This window comes from Schistocerca americana, chromosome 2 (assembly GCF_021461395.2).
Source record: "Schistocerca americana isolate TAMUIC-IGC-003095 chromosome 2, iqSchAmer2.1, whole genome shotgun sequence".
Classification (NCBI taxonomy): domain Eukaryota; kingdom Metazoa; phylum Arthropoda; class Insecta; order Orthoptera; family Acrididae; genus Schistocerca; species Schistocerca americana.
Genome location: NC_060120.1, coordinates 356259746 through 356281145, shown reverse-complemented (window position 1 = coordinate 356281145; position 21400 = coordinate 356259746). Strand labels below are relative to the sequence as shown.

At 39.5% G+C, this 21400-nt stretch overlaps 1 protein-coding gene across 1 annotated transcript in view; it reads left to right on the top strand.

Annotated features, from left to right (window-relative positions):
- Positions 1 to 21400, top strand: part of LOC124594011 (guanylate cyclase 32E-like) — a 491656-nt gene that overhangs the window by 435709 nt on the left and 34547 nt on the right. Inside the window, exon 21 of the mRNA XM_047132363.1 lies at positions 1181 to 1374. Within this exon, the coding sequence (XP_046988319.1) occupies positions 1181 to 1374 (194 nt within the window). The remainder of the gene's footprint in view (positions 1 to 1180; positions 1375 to 21400) is intronic.

Genomic DNA, 21400 nt, shown 5'->3' with positions numbered 1-21400 from the left:
TCTACAACTTCCATTGATCGACCGACAAGTACTTGTCGGTGCCATTCGACCGCTGTGTACAGTCTTCTCATGACTAACTTCAGACCTGCTCACACAGACAGGTGACGCGCAGTAGGAAGGGTTCCTTTTTCCCACTCACATCTAAAATATTGTGTGTTCGAGATGGTGGAAGGCAGAGTGGTTCTAGAATTTACGCAGAAATACTCAAATCACTGCATCTTATGTGAGACTGTGCAGCAACTCATCTGTCCTAGCCTTCCTGTGCAGTACAAGACCACATTGTAGTAAACTACTTGTTGATTGCCATTGTGTTCACTGATTTTGAGGAAACATGTCACATTGCACGCCCAAGTTTAAGATAAAAAAATAGCAGGATGGAAGGTTCGTCCTGAGAATTATCCCCTACACTGTGACTCAACCATTTCTCAACAAAATCCTTTCTTGCAGGATGGCTAGTGGCACATGGCGTACAGGAGAAGTTCTGTGAACTTAGAAAGAAGTAGAGAAGTATTAGCAGACGTAAAGCTGTTGGGAGCAAGTTGTGAGTCATACCTAGATAGTTCATTTGATAGGATGATTGCCCACAAAAGGAAAAGTTCTGGTTTGAGTCCTGATCTGGTATGCTGTTTTAATGTGCCAGCAAGTTTAAAAATAGTGCACAATGTGGTGCGGAGTGAAAGATTCTTTCTGGAATTTTTATAACCTTTATCTACATCTAATGCAGACAAATATCTGTACTGTTGGTCCAATAAAGAGCATTTTCTTTTGTTTGTAAATACTTAAAATATTTGCAAATAAAAATACTGATTTGAAAATACACTGTTTCGAAGCAAGATGATAATGGTGAAAATATCTGTCATTGCTGAACACACCCAAAGAAACATTGCTAATGCAATAATATCAGACAAGTGTTTTTTTCCTGATAAAATAGGAAATTAATGCTCTTATGGAAACACTAACTAATTTTATTGTCAACACGTCAAGAGCAAACTCTTGATAAGTTGAATGTATTACAGAAACCTGTGGAATCTTTCATTTTTCAAATAGTGATTGCTCTAAAGTAAGATGGAACTAATATCTAACACAAAATAAACTCCCTGTCTTTTCCAGGTGGACAGCAATTAGCCTAAAAAACTATGATCTGTTGTAACAGATGCAATAAATAGTGCATGTACTACAGGGTTGGAGACACCAGATCTGTTACGACGACCATCAGGGGGGCAGCCATTGCCAGGAGGCTGCACATTGCCTGGAGTGTCATGGCCAGATCCAGGGTTTAAACCATGGCCGGTGCATGTCATAGGGCCTTGGATAACAAGTCAACCACCTGACCGCTGCATGCTGCGAGCCAGGGCTGCTCTTGCACATGCCCAGGTAAGCTAATCTACTCTCTTTATATAAAATTTTGAAATTTGTGTTTCTAAAATGTTAATATCTAATAATCAGATGAATGAGTGCTTGTCATATTTGTAATACATACACACAGATAATCATAAAACATTATTTCCACTTGTCCTGTGTTTTTATGAACATATTATCTAGTGTAGACTTATGGAAGAGTCTAAGAGGCTGTATCACTGCTCAGGAATATTATACAGGGTGGTCCATTGATCGTGACCGGGTCAAATATCTCACGAAATAAGCAACAAACAAAAAAACTGCAAAGAACAGAACTTATCTAGCTTGAAGGGGGAAACCAGATGGCACTATGGTTGCCCCACTAGATGGCGCTGCCATAGGTCAAATGGATATCAACTGCGTTTTTTAAAATAAGAACCCCCATTTTTTATTACATATTCGTGTAGTATGTAAAGAAATATGAATGTTTTAGTTGGACCACTGTTTTTGCTTTGTGATAGATGGTGCTGTAATAGTCACAAACATATGGCTCACAATTTTAGATGAACAGTTGGTAACAGGTAGGTTTTTTAAATTAAAATACAGAACGTAGGTACATTTGAACATTTTATTTCGGTTGTCCCATTGGGATACATGTACCTTTGTGAACTTATCATTTGTGAGAATGCATGCTGTTACAGCATGATTACCTGTAAATACCACATTAATGCAATAAATGCTCAAAATTATGTCCGTCAACCTCAATGCATTTGGCAATACGTGTAACGACATTCCTCTCAACAGCGAGTAGTTCGCCTTCTGTAATGTTCGCGCATGCACTGACAATGCGCTGATGCATGTTGTCAGGCATTATCAGTGGATCATGATAGCAAATATCCTTCAACTTTCCCCACAGAAAGAAATTCAGGGATGTCAGATCCGGTGAACGTGCAGGCCATGGTATGGTGCTTCGACGACCAATCCACCTGTCATGAAATATGCTATTCAATATTGATTAAACCGCACGCGAGCTATGTGCTGGACATCCATCATGTTGGAAGTACATTGCCATTCTGTCATGCAGTGAAACATCTTGTAGTAACATCTGTGGAACTTTACGTAGGAAATCAGCATACATTGCATCATTTAGATTGCCATCGATAAAATGGGGGCCAATCGTCCTTCCTCCCATAACGTCGCACCATACATTAACCCGCCAAGGTCGCTGATGTTCCACTTATCGCAGCCATTGTGGATTTTCCATTGCCCAATAGTGCATATTATGCCAGTTTATGTTACTGCTGTTGGTGAATGACGCTTTGTCACTAAATAGAACGCGTGCAAAAAGTCTGTCATCATCCTTTTATTTCTCTTGTACCCAGTGGAAGAACTGTACATGACTTTCAGAGTTGTCACCATGCAATTCCTGGTGCATAGAAATATGGTACGGGTGCAATCGATGTTGGTGTAGCATTCTCAACATTGACGTTTTTGAGATTCCCGATTCTCGCGCAGTTTGTCTGCTGCTGATGTGCGGATTAGCCGCGACAGAAGCTAAAACACCTACTTGGGCATCATCATTTGTTGCAGGTCGTGGTTGACGTTTCACATGTGGCTGAACACTTCCTGTTTCCTTAAATAACATAACTATCCATCAAACGGTCCGTACACTTGGATGATGTCATCCAGGATACCAAGCAGCATATATAGCACACACCCATTGGGCATTTTGATCACAATAGCCATACATCAACTCAATATTGACCTTTTCTGAAATTGGTAAATGGTCCATTTTAACACGAGTAATGTATCACAAAGCAAATACCGTCCACACTGGCGGAATGTTATGTGATACCACGTACTTATATGTTTGTGACTATTACAGCGCCAGCTATCACAAAGCAAAAAAAGTAGTCTGACTAAAACATTCATATTTCTTTATGTATGTAATAAAAAATGGGGGTTCCTACTTAAAAAAACGCAGTTGATATCAGTTTGATGTATGGCAGCGCCATCTAGTGGGCCAACCATAGCACCATCTGGTTTCCCCCTTCAAGTTAGACGAGTTTCATTCTTTGTAGTTTTTTTGTTTGACGCTTATTTCATGAGATATTTGGCCCGCTCATTATTAATGGACCACCCTGTATATGTAGTATCTGTGAATGTCTTTGCATTTTATAATATTAAAATATGAATATTTTTGTTTTTTATGATAGTTTATGGTATTAATGTTATCCTATAATGAATATGTTTTGAATCATATAAGAATAGTTTATTACCTTATAATTTGACTAAAAATACATGACTTTCCTATCACTGCATAATGAAATAAATACTCTTTTCAGATATCAAAAATTTTGCAAATAGCTGATCTTCATCTATATGATCAGAAACTGACAACTAGAACTCAGAAATCCAGTTTTATCATAAAAATTTAAGTTGTTGTGTCTATCAGTGTAGCATAATGTAAAGGGAAACAATATTGCATTTGGTAGTGTTAATGGACTTTTAATTGGGAAACTCATGAAGCAAATGTAGATCTGTTAATAGTAATCTGTATTTTCAGTATTTTCCCTAAAACATTTAACATGAGTACAAAGATAGTTTCAAACCAAATACTGTCATCGCAGAATTTCTGAAATAACTAAATCTCTGCTCTCAGTCTACACAGGAGTATACATTATAATGAATCACCTGAGCATCCATCATAATGGATGGTTGAAATACAGCCAAATATGATTAGCAGTTATGAACAAAATAGCCTCTGGCTTTAGGATGGCTTTGTAACATTTTTAAAAATTCCGCATGTCAGTGCATATACAACATAACAGCATTTCTCATAAAGTACTGGGTGGTCCATAAAGAAAGAATGATTTAAATCATTTATTAGAAACTATAAAAGATAGAAAGGCATTGAGCATGTCTCTGGATAAAGGAAGGTTCAAGCTGCACTGCTGCTTGTAGCAACATGGTGACTACACCACTAGAGAAATCATTTTGTGTGTTAGAATTTGCACGAAGTCAATCCAATATTCAAGTGCACTGTGCATTCCATCATCGATTCAGCAAGAAACCATCACTGCAAATGCATATTTATGATAGGCTACAAAATCCATGGAAGTTAATTGTGTATGAAAAGCGAAGAACACTGGTCAGCCATGCTTGTCTAATGAAAATGTCGACCATATCTGAGACGCGTTCACATGGAGCCCTAGGAAGCCCACTAGATGGGCAGCCAGGAATTTCAACTGCTTCAAACAACAGTCTTGATGTGTTTTGAAATGATGCCTACATATGAAGCCTTACAAGTTGCAGTTACTGCAGCAGTTACATACTGGCAACCATAACAGAAGGTCTGAATTTTGCATTTCGTTTCTCCAGGATATGGCAGAGTACACTTTTTCTGAATGACTTGTCTTTTCAGATGAATCAACATTCCATACATCACATAAAGTAAACTGCCATAATTTGGAGGTTATAAAATCATGGCATCATCATCAGACATGAAAGAGACTCTCCAAAACTGAATGTGTTTTGTGGTGCTTCTGTTCACAAAGTTCATGAACCTTGCAACTTTCTAGCAAACCTTTCTTTCCTGCAGAGGAAACTGTGACACAAATATCATATCTGAACATGCTGCAAAATTGGTTACATACCAAACTTCATAAAGATACCAATGATTTCATTTTTATTCACCACTTTCACCTTGAGTTGTGGCATTATCATAATAACACCATCCCACAATGTTTGATTGGAAGAGTTGGACAACAAGGTCTTGTTCATTGCTTTTGGCAGCCCAGGTCACCAGACCTCACACCTTGCGATTTTTTTTCTGTGGGGGCACATAAAAGACGTTATTATTTTTCCCACCTATTGCAGCTACTTTTCAAAAGCTGAGAAATCAGATTGTTGATGCTGTCTATTCAATGAATGAGGACATGTTGATTCATGTTTAGATTGGAATGGATTTCCGTTGTGATGTTTCTCGAACAATGCATTATGCACAAATTGAGTGTGTAGTATAGTATCTGTGCGAACATAAAATTTAAACCTTCCTCTATCCAGTGATATGTGCAATGGGTTTCTGTCTTTCATAGTTTATCTTTAATCATCATCATCATCATCATCATCTCAGCCTTTTCCCCCATCATGTGGGGTCAGCATTGCTTTGCTGGATCCTTCTCTTCCATAAATGTCTATCTAGTGCTTCTTCTCTGAGCCATCCTTTCTTCCATAGGTCCCCTGCTACCTTGTCCTTCCATCTCAGTTTTGGTCTTCCTCTTCTCCTTGGTCCTTCGATTTTTAGGTCTTCAATTCTTCTCCCCACCTAGTACTCTCCTCTTCTCTGCACATGTCCATACCATCTTAGCCTACTTTCTTGGATCTTCTTCCCTATGGACCCCACTTCCACTGTTCCCCTGATGTACCCATCCTTAGTTTATCCTTTAGTGTAACCCCACTCATCCACCTTATCATTCTCATTTCTGCCACTTCCATCTTTTTCTCTTGGGCTTTTGTAATTGGCCAAGTTTCTATGCTATACAGTATCATGGGCCTCAACACAGATTTGTAAAGCTTTCCTTTCATTCTGCAGCTAATAAACAACTGAAATCTGTTCTTTCTTTTTGAATCACACTCTATATGTTACAAGCTGTCATGCTTACTGGTTATAAGATTAGGTTAAGATTCTCATGCGTAAGTCAAAACGTACATGTAATTACGATTACTCAGAGCCCAGACCAAATATTAAGCGAATAACAAATTCTGTCTCTGGAATGTTACTGTCATTACATATTGTTGGTAACTGATTTATAGGTGAATTAAAACCAGTTATAGTGGGTGCATGGAAACATCCTCTACAATCAATAAAATTTTATAGCATTTCTATACTGAGCCAAATGAATATTAATATGAAAACGCTCTGAGATATAATGAAAAACTATCTTATGCCCTATGAGGTTCATATCCAAAGCATGAAATTAGTTGAATGTTCATCTGTACAAATGACAACAAAATAAAATTTACTAAAAGCAAGAGAATTACCTTGTTTGACTCATTGTGTAATAGTGCATAGTCATAGAAGAAAATATTAATACAAAAGTAATTTCTGCCTAAGGTGTTGACCATCATCAGGCAATTTTGGAAGCTAACATTTCATTTAAAATTAAGGGACATTTACAGTGGTAACATCATTTCTAAAAACGTAAACCATTTCTATAATTTAAAACTATTATGATAAAACTGAGTGAATATTATTGCGGAAGGGCACTGAGACAGTCATATACTATTCTGTGCCCCCCTCCCCCTTGGCTTTAGAGTCATATGCTAAAAAGTATGTACACTCCTGGAAATTGAAATAAGAACACCGTGAATTCATTGTCCCAGGAAGGGGAAACTTTATTGACACATTACTGGGGTCAGATACATCACATGATCACACTGACAGAACCACAGGCACATAGACACAGGCAACAGAGCATGCACAATGTCGGCACTAGTACAGTGTATATCCACCTTTCGCAGCAATGCGGGCTGCTATTCTCCCATGGAGACGATCGTAGAGATGCTGGATGTAGTCCTGTGGAACGGCTTGCCATGCCATTTCCACCTGGCGCCTCAGTTGGACCAGCGTTCGTGCTGGACGTGCAGACCGCGTGAGACGACGGTTCATCCAGTCCCAAACATGCTCAATGGGGGACAGATCCGGAGATCTTGCTGGCCAGGGTAGTTGACTTACACCTTCTAGAGCATGTTAGGTGGCACGGGATACATGCGTATGTGCATTGTCCTGTTGGAACAGCAAGTTCCCTTGCCGGTCTAGGAATGGTAGAACAATGGGTTCGATGACGGTTTGGATGTACCGTGCACTATTCAGTGTTCCCTCGACGATCACCAGTGGTGTACGGCCAGTGTAGGAGATCGCTCCCCACACCATGATGCCGTGTGTTGGCCCTGTGTGCCTCGGTCGTATGCAGTCCTGATTGTGGCGCTCACCTGCACGGCGCCAAACACGCATACGACCATCATTGGCACCAAGGCAGAAGCGACTCTCATCGCTGAAGACGACACGTCTCCATTCGTCCCTCCATTCACGCCTGTCGCGACACCACTGGAGGCGGGCTCCACGATGTTGGGGCGTGAGCGGAAGATGGCCTACCTGTGTGCGGGACCGTAGCCCAGCTTCATGGAGACGGTTGCGAATGGTCCTCGCCGATACCCCAGGAGCAACAGTGTCCCTAATTTGCTGGGAAGTGGCAGTGCGGTCCCCTACGGCACTGCGTAGGATCCTACGGTCTTGGCGTGCATCCGTGCGTCGCTGCGGTCCGGTCCCAGGTCGACGGGCACATGCACCTTCCGCCGACCACTGGCGACAACATCGATGTACTGTGGATACCTCACGCCCCACGTGTTGAGCAATTCGGCGGTACGTCCACCCGGTCTCCCGCATGCCCACTATACGCTCTCGCTCAAAGTCCGTCAACTGCACATACGGTTCACGTCCACTCTGTCGCGGCATGCTACCAGTGTTAAAGACTGCGATGGAGCTCCGTATGCCACGGCAAATTGGCTGACACTGACGGTGGCGGTGCACAAATGCTGCGCAGCTAGCGCCATTCGGCGGCCAACACCGCGGTTCCTGGTGTGTCCGCTGTGCCGTGCGTGTGATCATTGCTTGTACAGCCCTCTCGCAGTGTCCGGAGCAAGTATGGTGGGTCTGACACACCGGTGTCAATGTGTTCTTTTTTCCATTTCAAGGAGTGTATTTGTGAGAACATCAAAGGTAGAATGATAGATACTAGACTAATTCAAGTACAACAACCCACCATTTCTTGAAAAGTAAATGTCACAAGTTGTCAAGCCTACTGGTCATAACGTTAGGTTGAAGTTCTTGTGCTTAAGTCAGAATCTTCATTAAATTACAAGTGCTCCTAGCCAGGACCAAATGCTTAGTCAATACAGTCTTTGGAATGTTACCGCCATCACATATTCTTGATAACCAATTTACAGTTGAACTATAATCATTTATAGTGGAAGTATGTAACCAGGTTGTTGGGCTGTCTGACTGTTAAAGTTGCACAAGTCGAGGGCTAGCCTGGCTGGTGTACAAAATAGTATAAAATCTCATACAGAGATGAACAATTCTTTTATTGCTCCACAGGAAGAAAACTTTTTATGAGGTAACAGCTTCAGAGAAGTTTTATATAAGGAGACTCTTTCCTCGAGAAAATATGAAACACTCTGTTTATCTCATTGCCAAAAAGCTACCATGAAATACTCTCCAAAAACAATAGTTAACCCTTCTAAGAACAACCACATTCCTAAAGAATAAAACAGCAACTCTGGTGGCTGGAGCAAGAAATGTTTTGTCAGCTGTGATGTAAATAAACAGCAACACATGCGACACAATACACAATATGACACATCACTGTACAGGGAGGTCGCCAAATCAGATCCCTTGAGGGAAGCAGAGTGCTTCCAGGAAGTGTTTACTGGAAAATGCATGCATGCACAATGTTGTACATTTTGGAAGAGGGTCTGTGGTGGGTGCTGTAGATGCTGATGCTGGTGGCCGTGCTAGTGTTAACAAATGAGGTTGTAGCTGTGGCACATCAGTCAGTTGTACTTTCTGGAAAACATAAGCAGGATTGACACAGCCGTTAGGGGACTTGCCATTTACTAATATGTCCAAAGTGCTTGCTCCTCAGTTAAGACTCTGCGTGGACCTGTGTATGATGATTGAAGTGAATATTTGATGCCATCTGTACGAAGCATAATGTGTGTACATATTTCCAGGTCTTGCTGTACATAGTTGGGAGATGTGCCATGTTGCGAAACTTGGCAAGGGTGAATCCATGAAATATGTTCCCTCAATTGACAAACAAAATTGCTATAACTGTGGTCAATAAGCTGTAAGAACTGCGCACCTATAAGCTCCCTGAGTAAAACCAATGATAGAGCTGTGGTCCAGTTTGTTTCATGACACATGAGTGCAGCCTCTAGAGAATGGTGCCAGCATTCTATTGTAATGTTACTTACTGGATGGCAGCTTGTGGTCTTGTGGTGATTAGTGCTGCGGAATTTGTTGAGCTGAGCAAACAGGTCTGATTCAAATTGGCAGCTGTGATCTGTTATCATGCGTAGTTGGAAGTGAATTGAGAAATCCATCTTGGAAAGAAAGTGTAGGCTATGGTTACTCTGGAGATGTTATCAACTGACACAGCTTCTGGCCAGTGTGTAATATGATTAATCATAGTTAGAATTTAACGTGGTCTATTTGATGGAGGTAATGTGCCTAAAACATTGATATGAACATGTGCAAATCATGTAGTTGTGTCAGGAAAGTCCCCCACTGGTGCATGCATGTGGTGGGGAACTTTTCTTTGTTTGCACTTTACAAATGTACGAGTCCATTCTTAGCAGTCTTCCAGGCTAAACAAATTGTTGTGAGACTAGGAGGAATGTTGGTCTGATCCAGGATGACACAGATTACGCAAGGCATCAAATTTGCATCTCCAGACTGTATGAGGCAAGAATGGATAAAGTTTTCTAGTTGAGACGTCACAGTACAGTTTGACATCTGCACCAGAAGCACAGTCTAATCACAATTCCAAGGTTGATGATGTATCTTTGCGGAGGTTCTGGAGTTTCTGGTCAGTCTCTTGTGCCTTAGCAAGTCAAGCAAAATCAGTAGTGCTTGAGATGTTGGTGACTTGGGAAAGACTATCAGCTACTACATTGGTGATTCTCAAAATGTATCTGATATCCATGCTGAACCAATCAATCAATACCAGATGGTTATGCTGGTGAGGTGAGCTATTGTTACTGTTTGGCATAATGCATAAGTGAGTGGTTTGTGATCTGTGAAAATAGTAAAATCTCTAGCTTCCGGTTGTGGGTGAAAGTACTTGACAGCCTCATTGGGCGTGGGAAGTTCTCTATTGTATTTCCTCCACTTTTGCTGTGGTGGAAAGAGATGGTGTGAGTAAAGGACCAGTGGCTGCCATCCACCATGGTGGGACTGCTGTAATGCTGCACAAGCAGGTATTTGGCTCACAACCACAACTAGTGCAAGGGGTCCATCCAGTTCAGAGTGAACGAGAAGTGTTGCATCTGCTGTGCTCGTTTTGCCGCTTTGAAGGCAGAGCTCAGGGCGTCCATCCCCTGAATCACTGAGTTGCCCTCATATTTCAAATCAGAGAGTGACAAGCTCAACAGTACTTGTAGCTTGGGCGAGTGTGGCAGATGTTGATGGTAGAAGTTTAGCATGCCAAGGAATTGACATAATTATCTGACAGTATTTGGTTCAGCAGTTTGTAAAATGGCTTTCACTTTTTCATGTAATGGTAGTTACCCTATGGATGAAATCAGGTGCCTAGGAAGTTAATTTGTGAGTGGCCAAATATACACTTAGCAATGTTTAGAACCACGCCATACTGTCCCAACCACTTGAAGACTTCAGTTAGGTGCTGTTTGTGTTGCTGCGCTGTGGACAAAAAGACAAGACTGTCATCCAAATAGGGGAAACAGAAAGAAAGACCTTGCAGTACCAAAATGCTGAATCTTTGCCATTCAGGACTGGAGCAGATTCGTTTGCCACGAATACCTAAGCTATGGCAAATGAATCTGCTCCAGTCCTGAATCCCTGAACCATTAAACCAATAACCTGAAAACAGCTTTTGCATCCTGCAACCACCCTCCCGACCTGGTACAGAAGCAAATAGCTAGACCCACTTCCTCATCCCCTCAAACTCAGAACCTCCCACAGAAGAACCCCAAAAGTGCCCCACTTGTGACAGGATACTTTCCGGGACTGGATCAGACTCTGAATGTGGCTCTCCAGCAGGGATATGACTTCTCAAATCCTGCCCTGAAATGAGATCCCTCCTTCATGAAATCCTCCCCACTCCAACAATAGTGTCTTTCCACCATCCACCTAACCTTCATAACCTCTTGGTTCATCCCTATGAAATCCCCAAACCACCTTCCCTACCCTCTGGCTCCTACCCTTGTAACTGCCCCCGGTTTAAAACCTGTCCCATGTGCCCTCTCACCACCACCTACTCCAGTCCTGTAACCCGGAAGGTGTACACGATCAAAGGCAGAGCCAGATGTGAAAGCACCCGCATGATTTATCGACTGACATGCCTGCACTGTGAAGCTTTCTATGTGGGAATGACTAGCAACAAACTGCCCATTCGCATGAATGGACACAGGCAGACAGTGTTTGTTGGTAATGAGGATCACCCTGTGGCTACAGTGGCTAAACATGCCTTGGTGCACGGCCAGCACACCTTGTCACAGTGTTACACCATCTGGGTTATCTGGATACTTCCCACTGACACCAACCTATCAGAACTCCGGAGATGGGAACTTGCCCTTCAGTATATTCTCTCTTCCCGTTACCCACCAGGCCTCAACCTCTTGCTAATTTCAAGTTGCCGCCCCTCGTACCTCACCTGTCATTCAACAACATCTTTGCCTCTGTACTTCCGCCTCGACTGACATCTCTGCCCAACCTCTTTGCATTTACATATGTCTGCCTGTGTCTGTATATGTGCGGATGGATATGTGTGTGTGTGTGTGTGCGAGTGTATTCCTGTCCTTTTTTCCCCTTAAGGTAAGTCTTTCCGCTCCCGGGATTGGAATGACTCCTTACCCTCTCCTTTAAAACCCACATCCTTTTGTCTTTCCCTCTCCTTCCCTCTTTCCTGATTAAGCAACTTTGGGTTGCGAAAGCTTGAATATTTGTGTGTGTGTTTGTGTGTTTTTTATTGTGTCTATCAACATACCAGCACTTTCTCGTTTGGTAAGTTACAGCATATTTGTTTTTTATGTATTTTTTCCCACGTGGAATGTTACAGCAAGCAATGAGTTCAAAATGCAAATGGCGCCCATTGGCAATACTGCAGAATGCTCCACTTCGACTACTCAGCATAAGTGTCGAGTAGGTTTAACACTACTTTTTTCAATCATGACATCAGTAGTGGGCTTACAACTGTTGATTTTTGCTAGCACATATGAATGACCCCAGTGTAAACATTGTGCATTTCAATTATTCATTTCCTATGTAGTGTGTGTGCCGCAGTATGCCATTTCAAAGTAGCGGCGCATTGAAAATGTATCACAAACATATCACCCTTATCATTAAATGTCAGTTAATATAGAATCAAAGATATAAGGCCTCAAGAGATATTATCATAACAGAGGAAATTGTCAAAATTTAGACTATTAATCTGTAGCATAATGAATAATATCATGGTTTCTTGAGTTAGAGGTGGTAAGTTGTCATTCCTGCTACATGATAACATATTTTTCCACCTTAGCATTGTTAACATAATCTGACACTTTTTTATGAATGAAATACAAGTATGTTCTGCAATATTTGGTCTTATTTAACGTTTCTGTTTGATCAGAGATCAAAGGATGAAATAAATATTTGGCTGTCTATTTCCGAATATGTGATGATTTCTGAGTGTGTGGTTAGGCAGGAATCTAAGAGGGCAGCTTTAATTGCTGGGACTGAAACGAGTAGCAATAAAATTCTTATTCTTCCTTCTCACAAATAGTTGCCTCTTTGTTTCCAAATACGTGACAATTTCTGAGTGTGTGGTTTGGCAGGAATCTAAGAAGACCTGCTTAAATTGCTGCAAGTGAAACAATGAGCAATAACGTACATATTCTCCCTTGTCACAAATATTTTGCACATTTTGCGAACACAAACACATTCCCATAAAGAGTTTTTCATTACTATTGAGGTTCTCTTGTCACTAACACATCCATAAACATCAACTCAGCACAATAGTGATCAACAAATCCATAGCCTCATTTCTGGTCGCCTTCACAGTGCCACCATGTCACACATCATTTCCTGCAAAAAGTAGTGTGAAACATACTCTATCAGTCAGTCCAATGAACAAGGAAAAGTTTACAAGCAATACACTACAGGTCACTGTGCTCACTGCACCAGAGTATGCTGGATGAGACTGTAGCTGCACTGCCATTGGCTACTGAAGGAAAACACACAGCCCCATTGTTAGATTACGACGCCTTTTACCGAACTTCACAGTTTTCAGTTCAATTCACCATGTTCATCAATTTTTGCTTTCTTCGGGTGGGTTCAAAGGGATGAGCTCACAAAACACATGTTTTGACATCTAATTTGTGGTCGTAGCATGCAGGAAAATTGCTCAGTTACCTTGTATCCAGATACCAGTTTCAATTTTTTGATGAGGTTTTACTTGCTGTTACAAAAATCTGTAATTTTTAAAAAAAATTATGAAATTTATTACTACAGATTATTGTTTAAACGTTATATTGTAAATTTTAATTTCCTTCACCTATACAGAATTGATACAATATGTAGAAAGGATTATGATTTTTAATTATATATGCCAATTACATACATTTCTGCTCATATTTTGAGGTTTTAACGTTTTCCTTAATTTTGCATTTTTTTAAGTCTGGACCACTCAAAAACATAAAACAGGGGTTTCAATTTACTAGAATCACAGGAAACCATTTTTTTATTCACAGTATAATTGTCTTATACCATGTATTCTGTCTACTCTATCATAGATAGCAATGGTGCTTTTCTCACTCATAGTTATCTAAGTGCAAATCCATCTATTGAATGAGGGTTCTATCAACAATATATATTACTAACTTGTTGGGCAAAGAACTGGGTAGACCATCTATATTACCATACAGAGACAAATTGTAGTTTTATGTTAGTACTGAAAATCTCAAAAATTTCTTGACTGATTTACTTCAAATTTTTAAACAATACTCTAAAAGAAACATGAGGACAGACATAGGCTACACAATTTTTATGTATGACATATAAATATATATGTGCTACATAGTAGTAAAAGGTTTTTAGAAAAAATCTCAGAAAGTTCTTGACCTATTTACTTCAAATTTTTACACAGTTAATAAATGTTTAGAGAGACATAGACTACATATTTTTAATGTATGTGATATATAAATATATGTACAAAATCTATACTTCTACTTGAGACAAGTCATAGTTTAATGTTATTACCAAAAATCTCAAAAAAGACCAATTTACTTAACATTTTCACACAATGCTATAACAAACATTCAGATGGACAAAGGTCATACATTTTACATGTACTTACAGTATAAAGACAAGTCATCGATTAAGGATGTTACCAAAACTCACAAAAAGTACGTGGCTGATTTACCTCAAATTTTTGTCAATACTCTAATAAATGCCCAGACAGACAAAAGCTGCCAATTTTTTTTTATTATGTGTCATATACAAATGTTAATGTAATACATAAAAGTGATACGTTGTAAGCAAAAATCTCAAAAAGTTCTTGACTTATTTAGTTCAGATTTTTACACGTGCTCCAACAAACTTCCTGGCTGTCAAAGGCTACATATTTTTCAGTATATGTTGTTGTTGTGGTCTTCAGTCCTGAGACTGGTTTGATGCAGCTCTCCATGCTACTCTATCCTGTGCAAGCTTCTTCATCTCCCAGAACCTACTGCAGCCTACATCCGTCTGAATCTGCTTAATGTATTCATCTCTTGGTCTCCCTCTACGATTTTTACCCTCCACGCTGCCCTCCAATACTAAATTGCTGATCCCTTGATGCCTCAGAACATGTCCTACCAACCGATCCCTTCTTTTAGTCAAGTTGTGCCACAAATTCCTCTTCTCCCCAATACTATTCAGTACCTCCTCATTTGTTATGTGATCTACCCATCTAATCTTCAGCATTCTTCTGTAGCACCACATTTTGAAAGCTTCTATTCTCTTCTTGTCCAAACTATTTATCGTCCATGTTTCACTTCCATACATGGCTACACTCCATATAAATACTTTCAGAAACAACTTCCTGACACTTAAATCTTTACTCGATGTTAACAAATTTCTCTTCTTCAGAAACGCTTTCCTTGCCATTGCCAGTCTACATTTTATATCCTCTCTACTTCGACCATCATCAGTTATTTTGCTCCCCAAATAGCAAAACTCCTTTACTACTTTAAATGTCTCATTTCCTAATCTAATTTCCTCAGCATCACCCAACTTAATTCGACTACATTCTATTACCCTCATTTTGCTTTTGTTGATGTTCATCTTATATCCTCCTTTCGAGACACTATCCATTCCATTCAACTGCTCTTCCAAGTCCTTTTCTGTCTCTGACAGAATTACAATGTCATCGCCGAACCTCAAAGTTTTTATTTCTTCTCCATGGATTTTAATACCTACTCTGAATTTTTCTTTTGTTTCCTTCACTGCTTGCTCAATAGACAGATTGAATAACATCGGGGAGAGGCTACAACCCTGTCTCACTCCCTTCCCAACCACTGCTTCCCTTTCATACCTCTCGATTCGTATAATTGCCATCTGGTTTCTGTACAAATTATAAATAGCCTTTCGCTCCCTGTATTTTACCCCTGCCACCTTCAGAAGCTTTCTCTAAGTCAACAAATGCTTGAAATGTAGGTTTGCCTTTCCTTAATCTAGCTTCTAAGATAAGTCGTAGGGTCAGTATTGCCTCACATGTTCCAATATTTCTACGGAATCCGAATTGGTCTTCCCTGAGGTCGGCTTCTACCAGTTTTTCCATTCGTCTGTAAAGAATTCGCGTTAGTATTTTGCAGCCGTGACTTATTAAACTGATAGTTCAATAATTTTCACATCTGTCAACACCTGCTTTCTTTGGGACTGGAATTATTATATTCTTCTTGAAGTCTGAGGGTATTTCGCCTGTCTCATATATCTTGCTCACCAGATGGTAGAGTTTTGTCAGAACTGGCTCTCCCAAGGCCGTCAGTAGTTCTAACGGAATGTTGTCTACTCCCAGGGCCTTGATTCAACTCAGGTCTTTCAGTTCTCTGTCACACTCTTCACACAGTATCATATCTCCCACTTCATCTTCATCTACATCCTCTTCCATTTCCATAATACTGTCCTCTAGTACATCGCCCTTGTATAGACCCTCTATATACTCCTTCCACCTTTCTGCTTTTCCTTCTTTGCTTAGATCTGGGTTTCCATCTGAGCTCTTGATATTCACAAAAGTGCTTCTCTTTTCTCCAAAGATCTCTTTAATTTTCCTGTAGGCAGTATCTATCTTACCCCTAGTGAGATAAGCCTCTACATCCTTATATTTGTTCTCTAGCCATCCCTGCTTAGCCATTTTGCATTTCCTGTCGATCTCATTTTTGTGACGTTTGTATTCCTTTTTGCCTGCTTCATTTACTGCATTTTTATATTTTCTCCTTTCATCAATTAAATTCAATATTTCTTCTGTTACCCAAGGATTTCTACTAGCCTTCGTCTTTTCACCTACTTGATCCTCTGCTGCCTTCACTACTTCATCCCTCAAAGCTACCCATTCTTCTTCTACTGTATTTCTTTCCCATATTCCTGTCAATTGTTCCCTTATGATCTCCCTGAAACTCTGTACGACCTCTGGTTTAGTCAGTTTATCCAGGTCCCATCTCCTTAAATTCCCACCTTTCAGTGTATAAGGTATTTAAATATATATAATACATAAAGTGTAAATGTTGCTATCAAAAATGTCAAGATGTTCTTGACTGATTTACTTCAAACTTGTACATGATAGTCTAATAAATGTTTGGATAGACATAGGCTTGCTTATAAAAAGAATTCGTCATGAACTTTTTGAGATCTTTGCCAAAAAAAAATTGTCCCTTCCCTTTATGTATTACATATATATTTATAGACCTTAATCAAAACTTAGAGGTTTGCCGACAGCATTGTAATTCTGCAGAGACAGCAAAGGACCTGGAAGAGCAGTTGAATGGAATGGACAGTCTGTTGAAAGGATGATATAAGATGAACATCAGCAAAAGCAAAACCAGGATAATGGAATGTAGTCAAATGAAATCAGGTGATGCTGAGGGAATTAGATTAGGAAATGAGACACTTAAAGTAGTAAAGGAGTTTTGCTATTTGGGGAGCAAAATAACTGATGATGGTCGAAGTAGAGAGGATATAAAATTAAGAGTGGCAGTAGCAAGGAAAGTGTTTCTGAAGAAGAGAAATTTGTCAACATCAAGTGTAGATTTAAGTGTCCAGAAGTCTTTTCTGAAAGTATTTGTATGGAAGTGAAACATGGGCGATAAATGGTTTGGACAAGAAGAGAATAGACACTTTCAAAATGTGGAGCTACAGAAGAATGCTGAGGATTGGATGGGCAGATCACGTAACTAATGAGGAGGTACTGAATATAATTGTGGAGAAGAGGAATTTGTGGCACAACTTGACTAGAAGAAAGGATTGGTTGGTAGAACACATTCTAAGGCATCAAGGGATCATCAATTTATTATTGGAGGGAAGTGCGGAGGGTAAAAATTGTAGAGGGAGACCAAGGCATGAATATACTAAACACATTCAGAAGAATGTAGGTTGCAGTAGTTACTCCAAGATGAAGAAGCTTGCACAGGATAGAGTGCATCGTGAAAAGTTCTTGATGCCTTTAATTAAGATGTTTATATGATATTCTATTATAAATTTGGCAGAACATAGGCTACATATTTTTCTAATATATGTAGTACATAAATATGCATGAAATATATAAAGGGGAAACTTTATTAAAAATCTGGAAAAGCTTTTGATCAATTTATATCCTTTTTTTACTCAATACTCAAAAAGTTTTTGCGCTCATTATTACAAACTTCTACACACTGCTCTAAACATTCAGATAGACATTGACTATATGGTTTTTAAATACATGTAATATATAAATATATATTTAAAATACAGGGTGTCCCAGAAACATTGCAACAGACTTTGAGGGGTTGCAGAGGGTGTCTTGAGGAAGAAATTGAGGTTAGAAACCTGTGCCTGGAAACATCATCCAATGATGCTTTAGAGCATCAATGTTATAGTTCCCAGCACTCGCTTTTGGCAGCAAATGTGACTTTGTACACCGACTGGCCTTAGGTAAAATGTCTCGCCATGTTGTTTGTTATTTAGTGATTATGACAGATTGCCACAACAATTGCCAGTGGAGAAGATGGAGCTAGCTGGAGCATAAAAAGGTCTTGTATCCTGTGAATGCAATGCTCTGTTGCCTTGGTACATGTTGGTTTTGAATAGGAGTTTCCATTCACAGTTTATTTTTACCATGACACTGTCTAAAATCTTCATTGCTTTTTTGGAATACAGGAGAAAAATAAACTGCCGATGGAAACCACTGTAAAAAAACTGTCAACCACCTAGGCAACAGAGCACCGCATTCATAGGAAACAAGGCTTATCTACACAGTGGCTAGCTCCATCTTCTCTATTGGTGACTGTGACAGTCATTCATGATTGCTGAATAACAAAAAACATCGTGAGACATTCTGTCTACGGCCCATCGGTGTACAAAATCATGTTTTCTGCCGAAAGAGTGGCCTTGTGGCAGACATTGATACCTGTAACTTCAATGATCTGTAGCATCATTGGGAAACATTTCTGTACGCTTGTTCCTATCCTCGATTTGTTCCTCAAGACACCATCTAGATCCCTTCAAAATTTGTAGCAACATTTCTGGGACACCCTGTATGAAGGGGGAATGTTGTTTGCAAAAATCGTGAATAGTTCGTAACCGTTCTGCTTCAAATTGTTACACAATACTCTACTGATATTCAGATGATATAGACTATATACATTTTTAAACAAAAATTTTCAGTTTTTCTGTTAAAATTGACTGCAAGAAAGAAAGTGCTTTTATGTGAAAATGTGCAGTTTTGTTTTCTTTCTCACAGACAATTTTATCTTACATATTAGGGCATTTACACCACTGGATAAATTTCTCCATAGAAATGCATAGGGTGTTTGCTCTTCAATTATCTCCTTATACATAATTTAAACAAAAATTGTATACACAGCAGTATGTGGTTTTATTTTCTTGTTCCAGACAGTTTTAAGAGGAAAGAGGACTGTTACATTTATGTCTTATTGGCATGTGATCAGAATTCTACTATGTGATCTGAATCATCCAAAACTTGCAATCCTACCCACTGAGAGGTTAAAACTATGAGAAATACTGTCATTGACACTGCTGTCCTCTCAGATCCAGCAGCTGGAGAAGTCTCTCCTGTACCCTTTATGTTAATGATCCCAACCTATTTACTCATTAATTTTAAGTGATTTACTTTTCCAGTCAAGCTTTCGTTCACAGTAACAATAAACAAAGTTGAATGTCAGACAGAGAGGGGAAGAACTGAGGAACAGAGAGGGGGAGGGGAACAAAATGGACAGAGAGATGGTGAAGGAGGAGATACACAGGGTGAAGGTTGAGGAGAGGAGGAGATGGGGAGAGACTGGGGGGAGGGGGGGGGGGAGGAGGTGGACAGAGAGAGGGGGAAAGGAGATTAGGATGTGTATACAATTCCCACCCATAAATAATTAGCAGTCACAAAGCATTGCTGGGTTGCTAGTTCCTTTATTTAGATAAAGGAAAGGGACCTGGACAGAACCTTGTGGTACTCCTTAGTAACATGTAGGGAATTTGCTCTACAATTATTTACAGTGATAACATGTTTCCAATCTAACAGATCTGATTAATGATAGTTTATTATTGCTGAGAACATATTTTTCAAATTCAGATTTTATGACACCATGTAGTACACTGTCAAATGCTTTGCTCAAATCAAGGAGCAGAGCACAGACAAAAGAATGGCTTTCTAAACATTTCAGAATATCTGTAATTAGCTTCAGTGGTGGTTAGATTAGACTTAAAGCCATTCAGCAAAGAAGAGATTGGGTTATTATTCTCAAAGTAGCTGCATAATTACTGTTTCATGCAGTGTTCTATGACCTTAGATGTTATGGGAATGTGGGATATTGGCATGTAACTGTCAGAACTGTTTTTGTCTGCCTTATTATAAAATGGCCCAATAGTTGCAGATTTGAAGACAGCAGGAAATTCTCCAGGTTGAAACATGCAGTTTATAATGTAAGTCACAAGAGGCACTATAACATCAGTGATATGTTTTAGAATTTCATTTGAGAAACCATAGATATCTTTCCTATGAGAGATACCTGGTTTAGATACAATTTGGTGTACAGTCTGGAAACTAATATGAGTCCACTTGAAAGTAATATGTCTAAAATGAGGTAGGCCTCTGTAGTCCCCAGTACCTTCAGAATTATTTTCATCTATTTCTGAGGTAGCAGATTTGCCACGATTTGTACAGCTTATAAAGAAGTTCCTTAGCACCTAAGTCGAGACTGAAGTTACTTGCTTGGTTCTGTATTTCCTTGCTGTAGAGTTTACTATCTTGCAGGCTGCTTGGCATTTGTTGTGAAACTTTTAATGAAGATGTCACTGACATTTCTGTTATATATCTCTGTCCTATACATCTGCTTGATAACAAGATCATCAGCTTTTGTCATGATGTACAAGCAAAAAGTACACCTTTGACTTATTTCAGGTACCAGCATAATTTATTCTGTTTCCTTGGTACATAATTAGTTTTGACCCTTTTTGTTATACAAGGGCAACATTTATTGAGTAAGTTATGAAGAGTATCAATAAAAATATCAAAGGTGCTGTCAGTGTTGTCTCAGTTACTCATACTTTCACACTCACACAGAAGTGTGCAAGGTGATCACTTATTAACAGTCTGAATTTCTTAACATAAGAGTGTTGCTGTACATTGTAAATTACATTTTCAGTAGCCACCCATAAGCCTGGACAATCTGATGACATCTGATCTATCACACCACAACCTTGTTCATTTTTTATCTAGTTTGGCAATTATATTGCCCTAGTATGCACCTTATCTTGTTGGATGTTCATTAATGCAATACAAATTGATAGCTCATAAACAGTTCAAAAATCAGGCCATAGTTTGAGTTTCACATCTAATTTCAAGATAAATGTTACCAGTAAACACAAACTTGAAGTTGCCATATTTTGTCTCAAGGTATTTAGTGTGTTTCTCAACATGTTCAAAAAATACAGCCAGTTCGATTGAGTTCCGTGTATTTAGGATACTTGTATCTCTGCTATGCTGAGTATATTGAAGTAAATATATTTAGTGTATTCTAATACCCCCCTCTTCCC